Here is a 25215-nt window from a genome sequence, read left to right as displayed (position 1 = left end):
TCCTGGGACTCCAGGATCATGACCTGAGCCGAAGGCAGTCGCTTAACCAACTGAGCCACCCAGGCACCCCCCGCTCTCTTTTTCTATCAAATAAAATCTTTAAAAAAAAAAAAAGTCAACCTAAACTATTGCTCCACTTCTTCCCCTAAGGGCCCTCTTCCTTCTCAGAACATACACTTTAGTTTATTATTTTTTTAAATGTATGGTCACCATGCCCATGGGAGAGTCAAGGTGACAGTGGGAGGCAGTAGGATATGGGGGGGGGGGGTGTTGCACAACTGGAATCTGCTAGACTCGGGTTCAAATCTAAGTTCTGCCACTTACCGGAGAATAAAGTTAGAATCCACTTAAATGAGCCTTAAATCTCAGTGGGATTAAGTAAATGCTTCCATCTCTTTTCCCACAAGAAGTGAGCAAGGGCTCAGCTGGGCCTTGCAGTTGGGGAAGAGACTCGAGGGTCCGGGGAGTTGGGAGAGGGGGAGGGGAAGTTGGTTCCGAATTGGCTGAGAAGAAAGTCTACCTTCTGGTGTTGCTGCTAGAGGGCTGGCTAATCCTGCAGGCTGAGCAGCGGCCCCAGCGCCAGAGAGGAGAGAGACTTCCAGCAAGCTCGGGAGGCAGCAACCCGGCCAGATAGAGATCTGTGACTGGCAGCTCCAGATCGACCTGCCTTCCCAATTCCTGTTCCAGAGCAAAGGTCACCCCGCCATTTGCATCGGCCTTTTTTTTTTCCCCTCTCCTCCGGCTTTGTTTACCTTATAAGGAAGGTCAACATTACAAAGTCGAGAGTGCCTGTTATCATCCCCTGGATTTCGACAAATAGTTCCCTGAACCAGAGCGTTCCATGTGAAAGATGGCTGGGCATTCAATCTTGCTGGCTGCTGTCTCAGTCCTGTCGGCCTGTCAACAAAGTAAGAGTCTCAGGCAGTGTGTGTGTGTGTGTGTGTGTGTGTGTGTGTGTGTGTGTGTGTGGCAGGGGGAGGGAGGTCTGGTTTTGAGGTTCATACTTATTTCCTGGTGGCATAGTCTACTCTGGGTTGGGTCATCCACGCCTCTTTCCCTGGAGACAGAGATTTGGAACATTCCAGGGAATAGTTCTCGAAAAGGGGCCGAGGTAGGCTCTCTGAGCCCAGCGATTCTGCCACGTTTGTGGTTACAACCCACAGCCCAGTTCAGATGGGTGGTAGAAAAGCACCAGCTAACCTGATGGAAGAGGTCTATCCACACTAATTCGGAGTGTTCCAACGGAAACATCTTACCTGCTTTAGACCATGGCTGTGGTTTCTTGAACCCTGATCTTTTATTTATTTTTTTTAAATTTTACTTTTTAAAAGATTTTATTTATTTGACAGAGACACAGCGAGAGAGGGAACACAGGCAGGGGGAGTGGGAGAGGGAGAAGCAGGCTTTCCACGGAGTAGGGAGCCCGATGCGGGGCTCGATCCCAGGACCCTGGGATCATGACCTGAGCCGAGGCAGACGCTTAACGACTAAGCCACCCAGGCGCCCCAACCCTGATCTTTTAATTAATGTTTCTTAAAAATGAACTGCCTACGGTAGGTATGATAATCAGATCAGGTTTAAAGAAATGTGCAGAAATACGAGCTTCAGGTTAGGTGATGAATGGGAAACCTTAAAGCACCTTCCCACTAGGATTATTGGGTATATCAATTGCCTGGTTATGTAAAGAGCATTTGCTCCATTGGGGGGGGGGTGTCACATTTGCTCAATTCTTATCATCTTATCTATGATATCAACTTAACATGCTAAATGGGAAAAAGGGTCTGGACACTGGGGAGCAAGACTAGGAACCAACCGTGCATATTTATTTTTCTAAGTGTGCGCCTCCCAGGAAAGGGGTGCAGAGCCAGGGTGCACAGACGGCCACAGCATGAAGGGACCACAGCTTTGGATAAAGTCCCACCCTGCATGCATGTTCAGTGTCTTGCCTAATCAGTGTGTTTTGTGTATTTATGAAAATAGGATACCATGACACACATTTTGTGGTTTGATTCACATTCTAGAGTAGAGCAGGATGTTTATTGCCATCTAAAGCAGCACTTGGGTCTTGGGCACCCCCGTGCTGACCCGCTGATTCACATACACCTCCACGGAAGCATACCATCCCTGTTTCCCCTTCCTGGTGCTGCAGGGAGCACAGGAGTGGGGCCACAGATGCCCCAGAGCCTCTGTCAGCCTCACAGAGAGGCTTCTGTTTGCTGGTGGGTGCAGGGGACAGTGGGAACTGTGGCCAGAGGTCAGGTGGGGGTGGGTGGGAGTGGGTGGAGAGGAGAGGGGACTGGGCCCGTGGTGGTTGGTGGTGTTAGAAAACAAAACTCAACTGATTAAGTTGTAAAGATCTTATTGGCTTTATTCAACGAGTCATGCATCAGGCAGCATCCCATCTAGCAGACAGACAGGCAATCTGGAGAGCTGTACAGTATGAAAGACTTACAGGCAGAAGGGGGGATTGTTTGTGGCAAAGGGCACCTTTTTAGATAGCATTTATCTATCGGGCCGATTGCCTCACTAGTGCTAACCAGGTAATTCCAGATTGGCTGGTGTAAGATTCCACTTCTGGGAGAGGTTGAAACCGTCATTAAGTGAGGGATTAAGGCTCAGTTCCGTGATATCAGCTTAGTGCAAATAACTCCATTTGGGGCCTGTTGTCTCTTTTTTAACAGCGGTAGACAGGGAACGTTTACTGATTGGGTCGGGGAGAGAGAGAAAGAGAAGACAGAACTGTTGAGTTGACATGAAGGACCAGAATTTGCTGCTTCTGCAAAAGTGTGTTTATGGAGAAGGAACACCATGAACCATGGTAGAAGCAGGTCAGGGTTTGAAGACAGACAGTCTCCTATCTGTCCAGCTCAGCCACTTATCAGCTGGGTGCCCCTGGCCAGGATATTCTGTCCTTCAATGTCCTCATCAAAGAGGGTTAAGCAGGACGCTGGGTGAGAAATGCCCCCCAGGGTGCCCGGCCTGGGGTTGGTGCTTAGCATGGTCAGTCCCCATCCTCCGCTGCTTCGCACAGAAAGAAGTTTCCGCTGGACTGAGAGGCAGCCACACAGTCAAGAAGCTGAGCTATGGCTGGGGCAGGGGGAGGGGGTGTCTCGATTCACTCACCCCAGCATACATACATCCCTCCGGAGAAAGTGAAGAAAAGAGGAGAGACAGGCATAGCAAAAGGAGAGTATTCCCAAGTAGTTTTTAGGCGACTGGTAGGGAGGGAAATAAAATGGTGCCGTCCAGAAAAGGTAAACCAGCCTTTCCACCCTCCTCATGTGATCCCAGCGGTCGCCACGGTCTCTCTAAGGCCCCAGACCTGGAAGCGCGGAAAGGGCTTCTCCTCCTCTGGGAGACGATGGCCCAACTGAATCCTTCCTCCCGGGGCTGTGGGTGGGCTGGGCGTGGGGGGAGCATTCAAACACCCCTGCCGTTGCCGGGAGCTCGTTCCTCACGGTCGCCGCTGCTGCAGACAGGTGCGGCCAGGTGTGGCCAGGTGTGGCCAGGTGTGGCCAGGTGCGGCCAGGTGCTACGCACAGCCGGGAGGAAGGCGGCACTTTCGAGGCTTTCACATACAGCTTCATTTCGAAGCTCCGGGTTCTTGCACCATTTACCACGTGTAAATCAAGGAGCACACATCTTTCATTGTTTCCATCTTACAGATGGAAGCAAGAAGCCTTACCAAGTGTTTTCTCCGAGGCCGTGGGGCCATGGTGGCAGCAGGGTACAGAACAGCCTCCCTATTTCCCCTCGGCAGACACATCTCCTCTTTGGCTCCAGCGGGGCTCATGACTCGTCGGCGCCCCCAGAATCGTGCTGCCTCGTGAGGATTTAGCCAGGGCTGGAAACAGTGCTCAGTCCCACATTTTCCGGATCTTCACCCTGCTCTGGCTGGCTTCAGGGTGGCACTGCAGTTTGAATGAGAGACTCCAGCTACGCATTTATACACTCTAGATGTTCAGCTACAGCGTTTAAATCCTGAGCAACGGTTTATTTGTAGCAGAGAGGAAGTCAGGGGGTGGGAAGAGGCCTGCTGTGTGAGCCCTTACTGAACCAGGCTCACTATTTACTGACTTGTCAGAGGGGAGATAGTATTGGGTCTCAGGAGGAAATGCATCACGCCTAAGACTGTCACACAAGCTAGGAACGTGGTGCGCTAAAGGAAACTAGTTTGGAAACATGAGCAAGTAGGAAATGGGTATGTAGGTACTAAAATAAGTAAGATCGGAATTGTATTGGAGAGAACTGGTAAGGAACCGAAACCAGAAGAAATAATCTAAAGCGAAATCATAGACCCCAGAGTTAATTATGAGGCAGAAAGAGGGTGATAAAGACAGGAGGTGAGAACATCTGACCAAGGAGGAAGCATGGGTCTGGAAGCCAATGAGCTTTACAGGGCTGGTCATCAGATGTAAGTGACTCTGGCATTGGGCTTGGATGATCTAATGCAACAAATGTGGCCAAGGAAGGAGAACAAAGTCATAATCATTTCATAGTAGGGAAACTGAGTCAGACAGGGAGGCATCATTCCCAAAAGTTTTCTTGTGACCCTCCCTCCTGGCTCTTGTCCTCTCTAGGTAGCCAATGATCTGTTTTATGTCATTATGGATTCATTTGCATTTTTGAGAATTTTATATAAGTGAAACTATACAGTACTATTCTCTTCTGGTCTTGCTTCTGTCATTCAGCATAATATGTTTGAGGTTCGTCCATGTTGTTTTATGTGTCAATCGTTCATTCCTTTTTACTGTCAAATAGTATTCTATTATATGGATATACCACATATACCACAATTTGTTTATCCATTAGCTTGTTGACCAACATTTATGTTAGGGTTCTCCAGAGAAGCAAAACCAATACAACACACACACACACACACACACACAGGCATTTATTTAAAAAAATTGGTTCATAGCTATTTTGGGGGCTGGCAACTCTGAAATTTGCAGGGCGGGCTAGAAGGCTGGAAATTCCAGCAAGAATTGGTGTTGCACTATGGAGCCTGAAGGTAGTGTGGAGGCAGAATTCCTTTCTCTTTGGGGAACTTCAGGCTTTTCTCTTCAGGCCTTCAACTGATTGGGTGAGGCCCATCCACCGAAGAAGGGTAATCTGCTTTACTCAGAGTTTACTGATATAAATGTTAATCACATCCAAAAAATATTTTCACAGAAACATCTAGACTGGTGTTTGACCAAACGGCTGGGCACCATGGCCTAGCATAGTTGACACAATAAAATTAACAATTGCAGAGTTGTTCCTAATTTTTGGCTATTATGAATAAAGCTGCTGTGTACAAGTTTTTGTATGGACATACGATTTAATTTCGAGGAAATAACTAGGAGTGGAATGATTGGCTATATGGTCTATGTATGTCTAACTAAAAAAATCCATTCCAAATGGTTTTCCAAAGTGATGGTACCATTTTATGTTCCCCCCAGAGTGTATGAGAATTCTGGCTGAGCCTTACCTCTCTTTTTTAATTGATATGATTTGTCTTTTTAATTTTACACATTTTAATAGGTATGTAGTGGTATCTAATTATGATTTAAATTTGTGTTTTTCTAATCAATAGTGATGTGTCACATTTTAATTGTTAATCCCTCTATATACTTGCAGGTTATTTTGCTTTGCATGTAGGAAAGGCAAGATTAAAATACAAAGTCACACCTCCAGCAGTCTCTGGGTCACCAGAGTTTGAAAGGATATTTCGTGCACAGTAAGTAACGCTTCCCCCACCCTTCTGGGGTCTGGGCCTAGCACATATAGAGAATTCTGATCTGGGGAAGGAGGTACAGAGAAGGTATCCCACTGGAACAAACCGCGCTTCACAGCCAAACCCCTTCTCATGATCCTTGAAGCTTGAAGCATCTAGTACATGGAGTCTCTACCCACCTACAGGGTACACTTACAGAAAAGGCTGGGATCTTGAGAAAGACTGCTATACATCTCTAAGCATGGCAGTTTGGTTAAAGAGTCCCTTGAGTATGCTGAGAGTTCAATAGCCTCCAGCTGGATTAATTATGACATCAATTTTCTATCTTTATTTTTCCTTTCCACATGGAACAGAGGTGGGTCAGTCTTACCCTCTGCCCATGAACCATTTCCTAAAACTCCAAACCTGTAAGAATGAGAAAGCTTTCCATTTCACACAAACTTGTAGTGATTTTCATCATCTTGTCTTTTCAGATGCACACAGAATGTTCCACCATAAACACCATGAATTTGGCTGCTGCAGATGCTAGGGCTCCCTTTAGATTTCATCCCCCAAATAAGTGCTTTTAGAAACATTGCATGTGTCACCATTTATATGTCACTTGGTTCTTTTGTTAATATTTTGGGATTTTTCATCTATGTCATGAGTGATGTGGGCCTATAATTTTCCTTTCTTCTATGATCTTTGTCTCACTTTTATATCAAGATTATACTAGTCTCATGGAATGAGTTAGAGAATTATTTTCTCAGAGAACTTTAATAAGACTGGGAGACTGTGTTCCTTCAAAGTTGTTAGAATTTGCCTGTAAAATGATCTGAACTGACGTTTTCCTTATGGAAAAAATTTTAAACTATGGAATTTGATTTCTTTAATGATGATTGGATTATTCAGATTTTTGTTACATCTTGAATCACTTTGGGCAAGTCGTGATCCTTGAACTGACAGCATTGTTCTCTTGTCCATCTCTTTGCTTCAACAAGAATTGCACAGACTATTCCCCAGGCTTGGAAGTGTGGTATGTTAATAGAAGAGATAATTTTAAGAGGTGCCTAAACATGTTTTTTTCAACAAAATTTTGTTGTGGTAAGAACATGTAACATGAGATATATCCTCTTAAAAAATTTAAATGTATAAAACATTATTGTTCGTAGAGGTACCGTGTTGTACAGCAGATCTCCAGAGCTTGATCTCTTACTTGACTGAAACTTTATGCCCAAGATACGATTTTCAGTAATGTTGAACTACATGATGAGAAACTCATTTCCATTTCAATTGTCTTTGAATCTTTATGATTATGTCAAGAAGAAAGCATTGGTTTGGTGCCAGTCTGTCCCACACTCCAATATTTATTTTTATCAGAGTAATACACATATGTGGTCTGAAAATAAAGTGAGATTACAAGCTTGAAAGCAACAAATAACTCTCCTTACTGCCAATCCAACCCCAGAGACAACCATCGGCACCCTTCTGACTACTACTTTTGGTATTTACTTCCATATTTCTAAACATTATGCTTTCACTGCTATTTATTGATTCACAAATTTTAGACATTATCAATTAGCTTCCTTTTATGGAAGAAAAAATTTCATGTCTCTCTACTTCCTCATTTCCTTACTTCCACCTTCCAGTACAGTTATATCACTTTGTTGAGTTAAACCAATAGCCAATGTTTATATTATTGTAATTAAATAAGTAATGTTCAAAGCTGAGTCAAATAGTATACTATGATTTCATCTCCTTCTTGTGAAATTTTTTGTTTTATCTGGGGTTAATGATTGCCTCTTTGTTTATTTGTTTGCTTAGTTTCATCCTCAAATCTTTAACAGAACTGAAAATCTTCTCTTAATACATTCAAATACATTAATCTAGTAATACCATTTGTTTTTTTTCTTGGATCATTTCTGCTTGAGTCCTCCATCTTTCTGCTCTGGTCTGGAGTATGCTTTTTAAACCTGCTACATGCTGTCATTGTGGGACCTTCTGTCATTATCCTAGGAATTTTCCTCATATCCTCCTGATTTGGATTGCCTGTTTTCCTGGATCTCCTATTTTCCTGTTTATTGGTTTTCTCTCATTTTGGTGGAACATACCCTGCAGAAGTTTCCTGAGAGAGGGTGAATAGTTGGTCAAATTTTGAGACTTTGCTTTTCTAAATATGCCTTTATTCTGCCTCACATTTGATTGATGGCTCAGTTAGGCATGCATTTCTATGTTAAAAATCCTTACCCTTAGAATTTTGAAAATATTCCTTTATTATTTTCCGGTATCCACTGATATTGTCATGATGTTCTGTGCCATTCTAATTCCCAGTTCTTTGTTTGGAAACTGTGGAGGCTTTAGGATCTTCCCCTCATCCCAATGTCCTAAGATATTATGGTGCTGTGCTTGCTTAGAGGCATTTGACTTCACTCTGCTGAACCATAGATAAGGCTTTTTTTATAGCCTGAAAACTCATGTCTTTCTGTTCTAGAATTTTTTTAAAATGTCTTTTTCCCCGAATTTCCTCTTCTTCATTTTCTCTGTTCCTTTATTCTTTTTATTTATTTATTTAAGATTTTATTTATTTATTTGACAGAGAGAGAGAGAGACACAGCAAGAGAGGGAACACAAGCAGGGGGAGAGGGAGAGGGAGAAGCAGATGTCCCTCTGAGCAGGGAGCCCGATGCGGGGCTCGATCCCAGGACCCTGGGACCATGACCTGAGCCGAAGGCAGATGCTTAATGACTGAGCCACCCAGGTGCCCCTGTTCCTTTATTCTTAAAACCTATATTAGTTTTATGTTGACCTCTGGATGGGTCATCTAGTTTTCTTTTATCTTTGGTTTTTCATCTTCTTGGACTTTTGTTTTTTCTGGGAAATTTCTTGAACTTCTGTTTACTAATCTTTAAAAAAAATTCAGATATCAATTTTAATTTCTAAGAATTAATTTTTATTCTTTGTTCTTCAGTTATTGCTGCTGCTATTAAATTATCCCTTTTTTGTTTTATGGATACAGTTTAATCTCTTTTATCTGAAGATTTTAATGATAATATTTTTAAAAAATTTTTTGTATAGTGCTCGCTTCGGCAGCACATATACTAAAAAATTTTTTGTATAATTTCTGTTTTTTCCAAGTTCCTTATTTGTCAATTTTAGCCCCTGTCTTTCATTTTTATTTATTATTTGCCCATTAAAAATCTATTGAGCACCTCTATATGCCTGGCACTGTTCCCGTAGTTTATCAGTGAAAAAATTAGACAAAGATCCTTGCCCTCTTGAAGTTTACCTTATAGTCAAAGAAGACAGAAAGTAAACAGGTAATATTATAAGAAAATACTATATTATGCAAGAGGTGGTAAGTGTTAAGAAAAAGGAGAGCATTGTAAGGGGGCAGAGGGGTGGATTGCTATTTAGGGTGGTCAGTGTGGACCCCACTGAGAAGGTGACACTTGAGCAAAGGCTTGAAGTAGGTAAAAAGTTAGCCATGTGAACATGCAGAGGAAACCTTCTTGAGGCCGAGGGACTAGCCAGTGCAAAGACCCTCAGTGGGAATGTGCCTGGTGGGTTAGCAAGGAAGTCAGTGTGGCTGAGAGAAGGAGCTGACAAAGTGGTAGGAGGTAAAGTCAGAAAGGTAATGGATGGATCATGTAGGGCCTTAAAAGCCGTTGTAAGGACTTTGGCTTTTCTCTGAGTGAAAGAGAAAGTCATTACTAGGTTTTGAGCAGAGGAGTAACACGATCTTATATTTTAAAAGGATCACTTGGTCTGCTTTGCTGAGAACAGTCTACATGGAGGCATTGGTAGAAGCAGGAAATTCGGTTGGGAGGCTAACTTGAACCAGGGAGGTAGCAGTAGAGATGGTGAGAAATGGTCAGATTCTGGATATGTTTTGAGGATAAAGCCAAGAGAATTTCCTGACATAATAAATACGGAGTGTGAGAAGCGTCAAGAGCGACCTCAGAGATTTGGCCCAAGCATCCCAAGAGACAACAGAGAGAGACAACAGAAAGAGAGAAGGCAGCAGGAAGAGCAGTTTTGGGAGGACGACTGGGAGGTTCTGTTTGACATGTTGTGTCCGAGATGTGACTTAGGCTACAGCTAAGGAGAGGCTGTAAGCATTGTCATTCACTAAGCTACTTGGATCCTTTCTTGTTGGTCGGAAATAGCCTAGTACATTGTTTACACATCTGAGTAGAGAGATAGCAGGCAGGTGGATATACGAATCTGCATTTCAGAATTCTCCATTCGACAGAGAGAGATCTCAGCAGAGAGATCTGAGCTGGAAATATAAATTCAAGAGTCATTGGCACACAAAGATGATTTAGAACCACAAGACTGGAAGAAATCTCTTTTTTTTGCAAGAACTCTTTAAGGGAGTGGGTGTAGGTAAAGGAGAGAAGAGGAGCAAGGACTGAATCAGCCTTAGAAGTCAAGAAGACAAGGGTCCAGCAAAGAAATCTGAGCAAGGGAGATCTTAGAAGCTTTACTCAAATGTCAATGGTTCTTGATTGGCTATCTGTGCCAATTTAATAAAGAGTATCAGAAAATGAATTGGAAGCTCTGTGGGCATGGGTGGGGCTTACCGAGTGGCAGCTTCACCAAAGGGTGATTGATGAGCAGCAGCTTTTTTTTTGGAGAGCCCCAAATGTCATTATCTGTCGGTTCTCTTTCTGGGACCATTTGGTTTCTCTAGAGAAAACCCTTAAGCCCCCAGTGGGGACAGGCAAGTATAGGGTGAGGGAGGAGGATGTGTATAATAGGTCTCACTTCTAGAAACCTGGAAGTGTGGTGGGTGAAGAAAGGAAGGTTCTTCCACTACACGTATGCAGGTGCGCACACTTTTCAGTACAGAATTTTATCCCTACCCTCCATTATTCCTGGACCCCCCTGTGACTCTCTGGTTCGAGTTCTCTAGACAATAGACCTCCCATCTCCTGGATGGGGAAGTAGGGATGGGGCTCAGAGGTGGAGGGGAACTAAAGCACTCCTTATTATAGTCTGTCAACCAGTTCTTCCCTTTCAGCCTTTGGCCTCAAAGGTACCCGGAGTCCCCAGTTCCCGAGCCTCTTGGGGTTCTGGGATGAGCAGGGTCTTAGTCTTCATTGGTCCTTCCTTCTGTAGGCACTGAGGCTTCATCTGTCTGTACTCTGTCAGCTCAGCTCCTGTTCCCCTGAGTGCTGTCCTTCCTCAGAAATTTGCTAACATCTCTCTTCCACTGCTGTGTCTGCTCCCACTCTCTTTGTTCTCGATGACTTTATATCTATTTTTTTCCTTTACTGGCATTTTAGTGAGCTTTCAGGAGGGAGAAGAAATAAACATGGGTTCACTCTGTCATGTTTAGCATGGAGTCCTCGTGATGTGTTCTCAACACCTCTTGAACATCCATTCTCCATTCAACAGAAGGAGGGTCTCATGCTCTGAGCCTTCAGCAATCAACAGCATCTAATGAGAACTTGGCAAATTTTGTTCTCATGGGATTTATTTTTATACTTTATTTAGAAAGTGATATTCTTTTTCTACTCATAAAATTTCATTCTCCCTAAATTAAGTAAAAAAAATATAGTTGATTTATAGAAAAATAGTGTTATATGGTCACGCTAAAATTTTGACAGTGATATATTAATGTTTGAAGTTTGGGAGACACTGTACTATTTATACAAATCATCACGGGAGGAAATTCCACATCTTCCTACATTGTCTTCTGTCATCTAAGAACTTTCTGTTGGGGAGTGTTGGGCTTCTGTCACGCTCAATCCTTGGGCTGCTTCTGGTTCTGTTTGCTCTTATACTTTCCACAAATTTGATTTCTTTCAAGTTATTGCTCTCTCCTTTTTTTTTTTAAGATTTATATATTTATTTGAGGGGGGGTGGAAGTGAGGAAGAGAAGAAGCAGGGGGAGAAGAGGAGGGAGGGGGAAAGAATCCCAAGCAGACTCTGCGCTGAGCACAGAGCCCGTCTCTGGGCTCAATCTCACAACCCTGAGATCATGACTTGAGCTGAAACCAAGAGTTGGACACTTAACTGACTGAGCCACCCAGGCACCCCCTCTCTCTTCTCTTCTGTAGCTGGACACCATTTGGAAGTATATCTCTTAAGTTTCTGTTTATAAAAAAAATATACACACCTAATTTCCTTGTTAGAAGTGTTTTGTTTGTTCTGTTTGATTAATCACGCAGAATGAAGAGGGGTTAAAAAATAATGGCCAATAATTAGGGCAGAGGGAGTGAGGAGTCATACAACACCCTTAAGAGCATAGTAATAATTGTCCTGGGTTCTCTCGGAAGGGTGAGTGGGGATGGCCTATTCACTTCCCTGAATTTCTTCTTAGATGTTCCATAGCACTAGACCAAATCTTTGCTTAGACTATAAGGTTTAGGTAAGTCAGGCCAAATCAGATTGAATTCATTGCTAGTGAAGCCATTTTGATTTTATCTGAGGTAGTTAGGGCAGGATCCCCTGGAATAACCAGGTCATTCCAAAGCCTACTTGGCTATTCTTGTCTTCAAGGGTAGGCTCTCTTGAGCTCTGCAAATCCCTGAGAGGAAATGCACTTTCTTTTCTGGCTCTCCTGAACCAAAGCATTGAGTCCTTCAGCCTCTCTTGAGGGTCTTACGATCGTGGCTAGACCAGAAATGCTGTCTTTTCCCCTACTCTTTTTTCCTCCAGCTTTGTCCTAAGTATGGCCAAGAAGCCTGGTGTTAGGACTAATCCTATCTCTAAGTGGAAACTGACATCTCCTAACAATCACTTTGAGGTCCCTCTGACCACCACGGAAGTAACCTATTTCCTGTCTCGAGCTCACCTCAGGTTGGATATTCATTTGCCAAGCAGAGGTGATTATTATGGGGCCCAGTTTACCCATATTACCAGCCCAGGGCCTCTTCCCCATTCAGTTCCTCTTCCCTTCCTATAGAGAGGGCCTTAGAGAGGACTTTCTCTAGAGTTTTGTAGTCTTTTGCCAGAATCCATTTTTAAACTTGTGAACAAAGCAACTATAGTTTCAACAAGGGCCATTCCTTCATGTTATTGCTAAGCTTAGGAAATTTTATCTAGTCTAATTTGAGTACCTTGATCCCTTTAGATTGAAGGCTTTTATAAATCTAAAAAGTAGATCCAAGTAATACCTTGATCTTGTTGCAATTTAAGTACATTCCCTCTGATTCTATTCTCACCATAAGAGAAGAATAGCCGCTAATGACCCCACTCTTTTTCATACAGTTGGGGACCATTATTATCTTTCATCTCTGTATTTTGAGGCTAGGTAGTAATAATTCTTCAGTTTTTTTCCCCCAACCATTAAAATTTTTTGGTTGTTCTCTTTAGACTAAGATTTTTCGTATTATTTCTAAACCTGAAGCCTAGAGTATATGTAGTGTCCCAACAATGGTTTCATTAGTGCTGGGTAAGATAGAAGAATTTCCTCTCGCTTGGTTCCTTGAATGCACCCCTATTTGCTTAATATTGAATTATTCAGTTCCTGTTCCAGAATTGGGCTGTCACAAGTAAACCCAATCATCGTGAATCTGGGCATTCTTTAGAAATATTACCCTCTTCTTATGCTGCTATAGCTGTAAATTTTTTGTTTTTGCTGTTTCACTTACTTTTTATAGTTACTTTGAATTCAGATCCTGAAATTTAGAGATTAAAACTAGTGGATCTAATGTATGTCTAGAGACTATGGAGAAAGGAAAATTCACAAAGAAAAATTTTCAGGTATTGTGCAACACTGGGATTATAAGTAATGTGGATCACCTATTTTTGTAATAAGTACAAATAAGTTTGGGGCGCCTGGGTGGCTCAGTTGGTTAAGCGACTGCCTTCGGCTCAAGTCGTGATCCTGGAGTCCCGGGATCGAGTCCCACATCGGGCTCCCTGCTCGCGGGGGGTCTGCTTCTCCCTCTGACCCTCTTCCCTCTCGTGCTCGCTGTCTCTCATCCTCTCTCTCTCAAATAAATAAATAAAAATCTTTAAAAAAAAAATAAGTACAAATAAGTTAAAGAGAGACAGTAACCATATCCCCATTTTTCTTATAAGAATACCCATCTTAGATATGATATTAGCTGAAAGCCTAAGGTATACTTATCCACTGAGTTAGAAAGGGCTGGGGGGGGCGCCTGGGTGGCTCAGTTGGTTAAGCGACTGCCTTCGGCTCAGGTCATGATCCTGGAGTCCCGGGATCGAGTCCCGCATCGGGCTCCCTGCTCAACGGGGGGTCTGCTTCTCCCTCTGACCCTCCTCCCTCTCGTGCTCTCTGTCTCTCATTCTCTCTCTCATAAATAAATTCTCCACTTTTATCACTCCAAGTAAAAGTTATAAGAGGAGTGGGGCGCCTGGGTGGCTCAGTTGGTTGAGCGACTGCCTTCGGCTCAGGTCATGATCCTGGAGTCCCGGAATCGAGTCCCGCATCGGGCTCCCTGCTCGGCAGGGGGTCTGCTTCTCCCTCCACCCTCTTCCCTCTCGTGCTCTCTGTCTCTCATTCTCTCTCTCTCAAATAAATAAAAATAAAATCTTAAAAAAAGAAAAAAAAAAAAAGAAAGGGCTAGGGGTCCCCGAGGTGAGAGAATGACTCTAAACGATGAGCTCTTCAAACTGTAGCAACCTCCTCCACAAACCATCTGTATTAGTCAGCTCAGGCTGCTGGAACAAAATGCCACAGATTGGGTGGCTTAAACAACAGACATTTGTTTTCTCACACTTCTGGAGACTGGAAGATCAAGATCTCGATCTAAGATCAAGGTTCTGGCTGCTTGGATTTCTGGTGAGAGCTCTCTTCTTTTGGCTGGCGGATGGCTGCCTTCTTGCCATCTCCTCCCTCGGTGTGTGCCCTCAAGGACAGAGAAGGGGCTGGGCAGAGTGAGTCTGGGGGTGTCGGAGAGCTCTCTGGTGTCTCTTCTTATAAGGACACCGACCCCATTAGATCAGGGTCCCACCCTTCTGACCCCATTTAACCTTAAGTACTTTCTTACTCCACATACGGCCACACTGGAGGTTAAGCCTTCAACATATGAATTTTGAGGGACACCAACAGTCAGTCCATGCCACCACCAAACAGCTCTGTCACCCAAGCTGGCTGAGTCTCAGGTGGGGGGGGGACGAGGAGCCGCAGGAACGTGGATGAGCTGCGAGCCTCGCTCCCTTATCTGCTCGCTCATCCTGGTGCTTAGCAGCAGCATTCGTGAATGGGGCTTCGATCCTGCCCTCCTGCTGCCTGTGGTAACTGCCCTCTGGTGTCCCCACACAGGGTTGCTCGACAAGGAGCAATTCAGATAGTTAAGAATCTATATAGAAAGATTAGCTCCAGCACCTTTCATCCGTGAACCTTTGCCGAGCATATTAACCTGTTGCTCTGACCCTCAGCCAGTGCAATAATCGAAAAGACTTTCCAGGGTCAAAAGCCGGCAGACTGAGGCTGGGTCATCTGCTAATAGAGCAAGCCGCTCATGGCGGTGGGCAGGCCACTGCTTCCGAATGAGTTACCCGGACAGAAGGAGAAAGAAAAAGGGGCAAACAAAAACTCAAAAGAAGAAAACCTCCTAAGACGCTTCCTTTAAGTGGCCTTGTCTGTTTTTATTTCTTGAACGTGTTCTATTATTAGAAAGGTACTCTAGCTAATCAGGTTTTTCCCTTCGGTAGCTGGTTCACATTTTCTATGAACAAGAGTGTCATACACAGTCTCCTGTTGTGCCTTTATTAGAAATCTACCAAATAGCAGAGCTATTTTTTTTTTTAAAGACTTTATTTATTTATTTGACAGAGAGAGAGACAGGAGAGAGGGAACACAAGCAGGGGGAGTGGGAGAGGGAGAAGCAGGCTTCCCGAGGAGCAGGGAGCCCAATGCGGGGCTTAATCCCAGGACCCTGGGATCATGACCTGAGCCGAAGGCAGACGCTTAATGACTGAGCCACCCAGGCGCCCCATAGCAGAGCTATTCAGAAGAGTTTAAGGTCAGAATTCTCCCAAGTGATGTGTCCATGCTGAGGGTGCACTAAGTAATCTGCTATGAGGGTGAGGAAATTTGGGAGCTTCTATTTATATTTGCTCTTAAAATCTCATTCTTTAATTTCTATTTTGTGTGTGTTTTATCATGTAGATGATATTCTTTTCCAGTTGATTCTATCAGCTGTGCTAACTGATCAACCCCATATTCCCAGTGGCTTAACACAATGGAAGTTTATATCCTGGTCACGTAGGGTCCCATATGGGGGTTCCTGGTGGAGTGGCCTTCCACATGGCCCCTTAGAGGCCAATGCTCCATCCATCTAAGGGGTCTGTCCCCATCCATGTCCTCAGAGCTCTCTCTGCTCAACCAGTATGTGGGGGAAGGGAGCTTGGCACACCCGCTTCTTAACCATTTGGCTCAGGAGTGACATATTTTACTTTCTCTTTCCATTGGCAGGAAATGGCCCCGCCCAAATCCAGGACGGCCCAGAATCTAATCCCTGGCTGAGCCCCTACTCCACAGCACAAACTTTTGAGGCCAGCTAGCTACCTGTGCTACATATAGGAGGACATGTGTTTGTTTGTTTTTAATGGGGTTATGCAACCATGAGAACTACACAATCAACAAAATTTGGAGACCAGTGTTTTTAGGAACTGCCCAGTTTGGCTATCAGGCCACAGTTTGATTCTTTTCTCCAAAATGAGGTGAACTGAGCAACACAGTTCATGCTGAGCCAGGGTCAAACGGTACTTAGTTCGGGACTGCCCTCACTACTGCCGGCCCTTGGGTCCAAGTGAGACTCGGCAGTGGCCATGAGTCTGGGGCCCCATAGCCAGGCTCCCTTGGGGTTGGGGATGAAGCCTGAGGGATTTCAGCAGCTTTAATGAGTCCATCTCCATAGGCTCCTTCAGGTCATCCTTTCTGGTGACCAGCTCTTTCTGGTTTGCCTAAGGCTTTCCTACTCAAAGTTCTGCGTCCCAGGAAACCCTAGGACAGACCGACATAATGTATCTGGGACCGTCCTGGTTATAAAATTCAAAGTCCCATGTTCAGTCTAGGGCAAACTAGGAGGATTGGTCACCCTACTGTCTTTCTAACAGACTCTTCCTGTTATTGTCCCTGGGTAGACTTTGAGGCATATGGTGACATCTGCCTATAACAAAGGAAAAGCTTCTCCCCTAATCATTTTATGGGAAACTTAAATATCAAAAGAGCACAGGATTATTGAGCACAGAGGGCTCTAACCAAGGAAGAGTAGACAGACACGTTTCCCGCAGTGTGGGCATGCAGGAAAGGGGACAGTTCATCAGTGGCCATAATCAGCTACCCCCTCTCTTCCATGTGAAGGGAAATGGGCACAGCCGCTTCCAATTGGAAGACTGTTTCCTGTTGCATTTGGAGACTTTTCCTGAGGATCACCTGTCGTAGGGGAACAGAAGATATCTGCTTTCGTGTCCACAAGAGACCAGAAATGATTTTCATTTTAGTTTTCTTGTCAATGTAACTGTAATTAGTCACCAATAAGATTGTTAAGAACACATTTTCCGAGTTTGGTCCCCTTGAGTTAAACAATGTTTGTGGATGACTCGCTGTGAACAAGCTGTCTTGGGACACATCCAGGCGTGAACCACCTAACTGTGGTGGCAGAAAGACATGGTCGCATGCTGGGGGGGCTGGAGGTGGGGACGGGAAGAGGACCTACTGAACAGGCAGAATGGGATGCAAGGTATGTCAAGACCAAGCAATACCTGGTATTCTCAGCAGGCAACTATAGAGAAGACCATCTGCAAATAGCCAGGCCCCAGGGCTGGCCGTAGGAGATTATTTTCAATCTCTGAGAGGTGATATTAAGACATGGACAGAGCCCCCTTTCAGAGGGACTAGGGCTTAAGGCAGGTGAGCAAAAGTGGGGCCAGGAGCAAAGGATAATGAGCACCACTAAGAGCTGAGGCCAGGGTGGGACCAACAGTGACTAACTGCCTACAGGGGACAGAGGGACAGCAGAACTGCCCAAATGCTCCAGGCTCCGCCCACCCACAGGGAGCACAAATGCAGTTACAGACACACCCTTGCCTGAATCTCAATGGCTTCTAAGCACCCCTGCTGACCCAGGACCTCAGCAGCCCCTCCCTCTGTCTTCTGGGTCACTTCCCGGAGCCCCAGGGGAGGTGCACAGGGACACAGCCCCTGCTGGCAAGCACTTGAAGGGAGGAATCCTGCCACTGTCCTGCTAGAGTCTTCCCCCGAATCCTGTGGATGCAAGCCCCATTAGCTTTCAGAGCTAGGGGTTTTGGGGGCCCAGCCTTCAAGCGGAAGTCTTAAAAGTCTTGCCTCCACTGTAGGAGTCAGTTGGCTTTTGGGTTTCTTTCAGAGGGGATTGCTCTGTGTGTGGTTATACAATCAGCATATCTGTGGGAGGAAGGAAATTCAGGAGCCACCTGTGTTGCCCTCTTGGTGGCAAAAGCAAAATAAAACAACTTTTTTTTTTTTTTTTAAGTTAAGAAAAGAAAACCAGTCATGGTGACCTCAGCTAGAAGATACAGGTCTTCAAGAACCGGTATCAACTATTTCTGGGCCAGTTGCCTTATAGCCTTAAGTACACAAGCTTTAAGGAAGGATGTGGAATCATTTCTAATTCTCTACACTATGCCCCTGTCACCAGGATCAACTCAAGACATTACAGATGACAGTAGAGTTCTTTCCGGTTGTGATACCGTCAGCAAGGAGCTCAGCCAACCCAACCAAGATCACTTGGGGGCGTAGCACGGCAAGGATGAATATAATTCATCTTTTTTTCCTCTTTGCTAGGTGCAGATGAATTACCGTTTCCAGAGAACGGTTCCTTTTTGCTTAAAATAGTGTCAAAATTTCCGTCCAAGTCTTCTATGAATAGAGGCAATTTGACTTGATGTTAGGACAGAGCTTTGGAATCTGGTGGTGACCCAGTACCTTGGATTCTCTGCAAGGCATCGGTCAGCTTGTGTTCTCAGGACTTAGTTTTTTCCTCCATAAAATGGGAATGAAAAATACTCATTTACGTCAGGAGATTTTAGGGGAATTATTTAAAACTAATTTTTAACTGCTGAATAACTCAAGAGGAAGGCAGTGAGTGTGTAGGAATTTTGGGGAAGAGATCCGATTAATATAAATTGTGTTATTTTCTGGGTTCTTTAGAGAAGATGTGGAGTGAATTTTAGGCTTGGAATAAGGGCCATCTCAAGGTCTGTCTTTTGGAAAAGAGCTAGAATTCATTCCTAATACCGGCGGCTTACATGTAGGAAAGTGCTTCCTGGCCCTGATCTGAGATTTAAACAATGTTTGAGTCTTACTTGGAAGAATCATTTGACACGAAAAGACATCTAAGTTTTTATGTAATTCTTATAATATTTTTATAAGAAGAGATTAGACATTTACTTCCAGATGAAAGCATAATGTTTTCGTGTTTAGTTTTCTCATAAAATAATCCATGTCTGAGGCGCCTGGGTGGCTCAGTCGTTAAGCGCCTGCCTTTGGCTCAGGTCATGATCCCAGGGTCCTGGGATCGAGCCCTGCGTCGGGCTCCCTGCTCAGTGGGAAGCCTGCTTCTGCCTCTCCTCCACGCTCGTGCTCTCTCGGTTGTTATCTCTGTTTCTCTCTCAAATGAATAAGTAAAATCTTAAAAAAAAAAAAAATAACCCATGTCTTTATTTTTTCCTGCAGACAAAACTGTGTGGAGTTTTACCCCATCTTTCTGATTACATTGTGGATGGCTGGATGGTATTTCAATCAAGGTAATTTTCAAAATACGATCACCTCTGTTCTAATGATGACTGTGGTTCTTTGAACCATTAAGGAACAGATGTGCAACCATACATCTACTGATCCCGGAAATTGTTTTAAACAAAATAATCCATGTCTCTGTGCATCAAAGAGCACTGTTCCGCAGATAAGCTAACTTTGACTTCATTTCAATTTAATTCAGTTAAAAAAAAAACAAACTTGGAACAAACTGTATGCTGGGCATTCCCGGATGAAAATGACATGAGCTCTGTCTTCAACTCTGGTTCCTTAATTCTAGTTTCTCTGCAACAGTTCACCCTAATGATCATAGCTGTTATTTATTGAGCACTCACTATGTGCCAGGTACTGTTTTAAATTTTCAAACCTATCCAATGTACAGGATATATAGGATTAAAAGCCTTCCTATGAAGTAGGTTCTATAATTGATGCCTACTTTACAGATGAGGAAACTAAATCACAGGTTAAGTAATTTGACCAACTTAACATTGATCAGTGTAGGAGAAAACTGGCTTTCAGGTACAGGCAGGGTCTACAGGTGTTTCCCCAATAACCCAGGTACCTTTTCTTGAGTTCCCCAAAATGCCCCTGCGTGTAGCAGCTCTGCAAACATCTGGGAACATCCTCGGTGAGCTGAAGGCTTAACCCAACTTGGCCTGTCTCTTTAACACCGGGGGTCAGAGGAGCACCAGATACCTTAGTTGGAGAAATTCAATCTCTTTTGCTTTCTGATAACTTTCATCACCTCATTTGGGTCTGACACTTGATGGCTGAGATTGCAGTAAACCCCAATCCAGCTGCTTTCAAAGGCAACCCCATCACTGTCCTCTTGTAATTTTTACTGTCAACTGAGGAATTTCAGATAAAATGTCCTTCAGAGAGAGACTTCTTAACTCTATTCCAACTCACATTTTTGTCCCCTGAGGGCATGAATGAAGGGGGTTGTTCCTTGTCAGGTAAGACGGCATTAACAACTAATAAGAAGAGTGCCTTTGATAATGGGACTCAGTCTCTGCTGTTTGACCCTTTGGATATTTCACTGTAATGGGCTGAATGAGGCCCACTGTCAGAAAAGGATTTTCTGTCATAATTTTCGTTCTTTCTCATGAAAAGTTACGTTGCCTATTAATTGTCCTGAATAATTCTCATTGGCTTCGCGGGAGTTAAGTCATTAAAGGTGGGGGGGGGGGGCTTCAAAACTGCAGCCTGTTTCAGGATCTCTCCACCTCCTCCCTCACAGGCAGGTGCCCACCCCTCACCTCATCTCTTCACTTGGCCCCCTCCTTCTCACCTGCAGGCCCCACACAAGCGTCCTCCCCTCAGGAGGCCTTCCCTGACCCCTTTCTAAGGGCGGCCGCCTCCATCCCTGCTGTTCCATCCATCCTGCTTCATTTCCTTCACTGCACTTTCAATTCTGTGATGTTCTTCTAATTTTTCTCCGTGTTGTCTGTCTTTGCTGATAAACTCCGTAAAGGTAGGGAACTTGTATCTATTTCACTGTTAACCCCAATCCTTAGAATGATACCCGGTATAGAGTAGAAACTAAAAAAAAGGTTTGTGATCTAATAAAACAAGGAATTTAATTTTATCCAGGATATCAGAGCCCCACAGATAGACTTCAAGTGTGTACCAGAGGGCTCTTGAAATTTGCATCCATTGGGTGCTGAGGAAGAGAGAGGTCCCTGATGGTAAGGGAAGATACTGATATTTTCTGTTGGACAAGATGGCAGAGGATCATGCCACACTTTACATTTCTTTTAGGTAAAATTTATGTTCTGTGTAGTGAAAGGCACAGGTCATACATGTACCATTCAATGATTTTAACAAGTGTATGCCCATCAAGAAGGAGAACATGACTACCACTCAAAGTTTTTTTTTTTAAAGACTGTATTTATTTATTTACTTATTTGAGAGAGAGCGAGCAGGGGGAGGAGCAGGGGGAGAGGGACAAGCATGTGGGTGGGGCTTGATTTAACAACCCTGAGATTACAACCTGAGCTGAAACCAAGAGTTGGACACTTAACTGACTGAGCCACCCAGGCGCCCCCAGAAAGTTTTCTTATGCCCCCCTTCGTATGCCCCTCCTCATTAGGCACTTTCAGAGGCAAACACTAGTCCAGTCTTTTTCATCATAGTTTGGTTTTGTCCATTCTAGAACTTTCCATAATTGGAATCTTACAGTATGTACTCTTGTGCAATGCTTCATTCACTCAGCAAAATGTTGAGACTCGCTATGTTGTTGCAAGTATCCGTGTCTTTTCATTGTTGAGTGGTATCCTGTAGTATGATTATCTCAGTTTGATTATCCATTCTCCTATTGATAGGTGTCTGGGCTCTTTCCCGTTTTTTACTATTGTGAATGAAGCTGCAATGAACATTCTGTACGAGTCTTTTTATGGACATGTGCTTTCATTTCTTTTGGGTAAATATATAGGAATGGAATTGCTGGGTCAAAGCTTCATAAGAAACTACCAGCACTTTTCCCAAACTGGCTGTACTATTTTGCACTCCCACCAATAATGTATGAGGATCCCAATACCGCCAACATTTTGTGTTGTTGGTCTGTTTAAATTTTAGCCGTTCCAGTGGGTATGCAGTGGTGTCCTCTCACTGAGGTTTTAAGATGCAGTTTGCTGATACTGAATGATGTTGAATAATATTGAAAAGAACTCTCATGTGCTTATTGGTACATTTGCTTATCTTCTTGCATGAATTGTCTATTCGAATATTTTGCCCATTAAAAAAATTAAGTTGTTTTCCTTTCACAATTGAATTGTCAGAGTTGTTTGTGTATTCTGGACACACACACGTTTTGTGAGCATTTTCTCAGGTGTCATCCCACATTTTGAGAGACCGCCATCAGATTCTGTATCTTCTCTATTTTCTCTCTGTAGTTTTTGCTACTTGTCTGGGTGTGGTCTACATTTATGCCCGTCACCAGTATTTCTGGGGCTATTCAGAAGCAGCTAAAAAAAGGTAAGGAGAACCTACGAATTGGGTGTTTAGGCAAAGAGTAGCAAGATGGAGTCTGAATTAGCTGTGCGTTCCTGAGGGTATTGGCAGCCCCGATGGTCGTGGTTCTTCCCAGGCTGTGAGCAACTAGGGGTAAGAAGGGAACGTCAAGTACAAACTGTACACTCAGTGTGCACTCATGGCCGCCACACTTGAAATCCTTGCAAGAATTGTGCACAGTCTCCAAAAAGTTGCAAAGGAATTAATCCTGCCCAGTCTTGATCATCCTTTGAGTGTGCAAAGGGGCCAGCCTCTGTGGCTAGGCATCCCCTTGGATTTCTGGGACGAATCAAAATTTTCAAATGGCAAAAGCATGGAAGCTCTGGGCGGTGCCAGCAACGAGCAGCCTGCCTCAGAACGCTTCCCTTCATCACTGCAGCTGGTTATCACCTCTCTGCTTTGTGTCTGTCCTGTAGGATCACCGGTTTCCGACTGAGTCTGGGGACTCTGGCTTTGCTGACGGTCCTAGGCGCCCTGGGGATTGCAAACAGCTTTCTGGATGAATACCTGGACCTCAATGTTGCCAAGAAACTGAGACACTTCTGACGTTACCCCCTCCCTTTGCCCAAATGCTTGCAGAAGCTATTTCCACCCTGAAGGTCATGTGCGGTCAATTGATCAATTCTTTAAAAGAAGTCTTTGTTTTGTTTTTCCTGAAATGGCTTTGTAGGAACATGCCCATTAGAGAACACATTTCCTGTTTAAGAATTAAAGTCCGCCCTGAGGGGAGAGAGCCACATCCTCAGTGGAAGTGCACGGGCTCTGGTTCTGGAAGCGCATGCTGAAGTCACGATTGCTTATGCACCCTGACCGTGTGCTGGGTTTTCTATGGGGCCACCATCGTCCCCTGCCTCTGATGATCGTCCCACTTATGTCTTGATGGAACGTTCCAGACAGATGCTGATAAGGCAGCCGTGCTCACTTCATTGGTCGTAGGAGAGCAACAGATGGCTGCACATGGGGGACGTCAGGCAAACACGTAGAGTAGCCAGAGAAGAGAGTCATCAACTAATAGCACAAAACAAATCTGGGTACGAAATTTACTTTTTAAAGAAAAAAGGAAGAAGAAAAAAAAGGGGGAGCATTCATTTTTAAGGAACCATTCAGAGACTAGTGTGCAGTGGATGTCCTTGCCCCTGGCCAGGGGAAGGAGGGGCACGGTCACAGCTAGAGCTGGGTTCCGCTGTACGTCCTGCGTCCCATGCGGTTTGGGGTCGGCAGCTGTTGTGACCCTGCAGTGCGGTCACGGTGTGGCACAATGCAAATGACCCTCCTTTACTTTCTTCATCTTCTTTTTCTTCTTTTTTTTTTAAGATTATTTATTTGAGAGAATACACAAGTAGGGCAGCAACAGAGGGGAAGGGAGAAGCAGGCTCCCCGCAGAGCAGGGAGCCCGATGTGGGGACTCGATCCCAGGACCCTGGGATCATGACCTGAGCCCAAGGCAGACGCTCAACGACTGAGCCACCCAGGCGTCCCTGCTTTCTTCATCTGTAGGCTGGGAATGAGTTCACCTCACAGTCTTCAGGGATGTTAGGAAAATGGAATTATGAGCACATATAACACATTTTAACATCCGGAAAAGGGCTCTTTGTCCATTTTTCTAAAGAAATCTGGACAGCCTCGAGTCTGTTATGGGCATCTTCAAGAAGCTGTTGACCGGGTGGGTACAAAGGAAGTTTTAAAGACTATGAATACTAGGAAAAGAAATAAAGACAATTAAACACCAGCGTTTCCAGAATAGTGGGGAAGAGATGACACCGCCCTGCACCCCACGTAGCAGTACTAAATATTCACGAATACACTGAGAACATAACGGTCTGGGGATGGGGCTATCAGGATCCTACTCAATGGCTGTTTGCCTTCGAGTAAGGCACCTCGACAGTAGGGGCCGGGCAGTGAAGAAGCGAAGACCAGAGCCCGGCAACACGAACCCTCTTCTAGGACGTGCTGGGCCTCCTCCCGCAGCTCTTCACGGCTCTCGGCCTCCGTTTTCCTTGGGTAAAATGGGCCTTTACTCACTCTAAAATGCTGTGTTTCTATGGCCTTTTGCTTGTTAGTATTCTGATCAGTTACGGTGACTTGTATTGTGACATTTAATTGTTTTACACATTGAAGACAATAAGGAAGAAAGAATGCAAATTTTTGACCCCAAAGAACAATTACTGCATAATCATATCCTTCTGAAGAGGGGAAAAGAACACTCGACTTTTCCCAATCTTGCACTTGAGGATTTATAAACAATTTCTATTTTGCATCTGAATTGGAGCTATTTAAAAAGGTAAACTACAGGGGCGCCTGGGTGGCTCAGTCAGTTAAGCGTCTGCCTTTGGCTCAGGTAATGATCCCAGAGTCCTGGGATCCAGCCCCACATCAGGCTTCTTGCTCAGCGGGAAGCCTGCTTCTCCTTCTCCCTCTGCTCCTCCCCCTGCTTGTGCTCTCTCTCAAATAAATAAATAAAATCTTAAAAAGAAAATAAAAAGATAAACTACAAACACACACAGCATTTGGTTAAAAACTTGTGGAAAAAGAAGAATGGGTACACCAGGATATCAGAGCTTTGTATCTTTAAACATCTGAACCGTAAAATTGATTTCCTTTGTTCTAATTCTATTGTCACCAAGGCAACCTCTTGATTATTTTAATTCCTATAAATTTGGCTACAAGGAGGAAACGTGCTGGCCAGAGAGATGTGGGTCTCTGAGCTCTTCGAGAGTTATATAGGTATATGTTTTGTATATTAATGAGTTGATGGGTTTTATTTTTAGAAATCAGATTCATTGTCTCAAAA

The 25215-nt window shown here is 44.2% G+C and overlaps 1 protein-coding gene across 3 annotated transcripts; it reads left to right on the top strand.

Moving 5' to 3' along the window:
• The first annotated feature begins 369 nt into the window (after positions 1-369).
• Positions 370-23487, top strand: MGST2 (microsomal glutathione S-transferase 2). Of its 3 annotated transcripts, XM_035023030.1 has the most exons (5): positions 370-908; positions 5620-5719; positions 19335-19405; positions 22307-22388; positions 22841-23487. In XM_035023030.1, exons 1-5 carry the CDS (start codon positions 851-853, stop codon positions 22968-22970), a joined length of 441 nt encoding a protein of 146 aa, XP_034878921.1. In that variant the 5' UTR covers positions 370-850; the 3' UTR covers positions 22971-23487. The 3 variants fall into 3 exon arrangements, with proteins under 3 accessions (XP_034878921.1, XP_034878922.1, XP_034878923.1); XM_035023031.1 differs by lacking the exon at positions 5620-5719 and having other exon boundaries at positions 22841-23468; XM_035023032.1 differs by lacking the exons at positions 370-908; positions 5620-5719 and adding an exon at positions 14224-14453 and having other exon boundaries at positions 22841-23468.
• The last annotated feature ends 1728 nt before the right edge of the window (positions 23488-25215 follow it).

This window comes from Mirounga leonina, unplaced genomic scaffold (assembly GCF_011800145.1).
Source record: "Mirounga leonina isolate KUSES-001 unplaced genomic scaffold, KU_Mleo_1.0 Mir_176, whole genome shotgun sequence".
Taxonomy (NCBI): Eukaryota; Metazoa; Chordata; class Mammalia; order Carnivora; family Phocidae; genus Mirounga; species Mirounga leonina.
Note: the sequence above shows the minus strand (reverse complement) of the source record. Positions and strands in the feature narration are given on the sequence as shown.

Bases quoted from the DNA above. Each gene is read 5' to 3' on its own strand.
- MGST2 (XM_035023030.1), top strand. From the start codon at position 851: ATGGCTGGGCATTCAATCTTGCTGGCTGCTGTCTCAGTCCTGTCGGCC. The intron at 5,720-19,334 runs GTAAGTAACGCT...TTTTTCCTGCAG, and splicing joins GAAAGGATATTTCGTGCACA to ACAAAACTGTGTGGAGTTTT. The intron at 19,406-22,306 runs GTAATTTTCAAA...TTCTCTCTGTAG, and splicing joins TGGATGGTATTTCAATCAAG to TTTTTGCTACTTGTCTGGGT.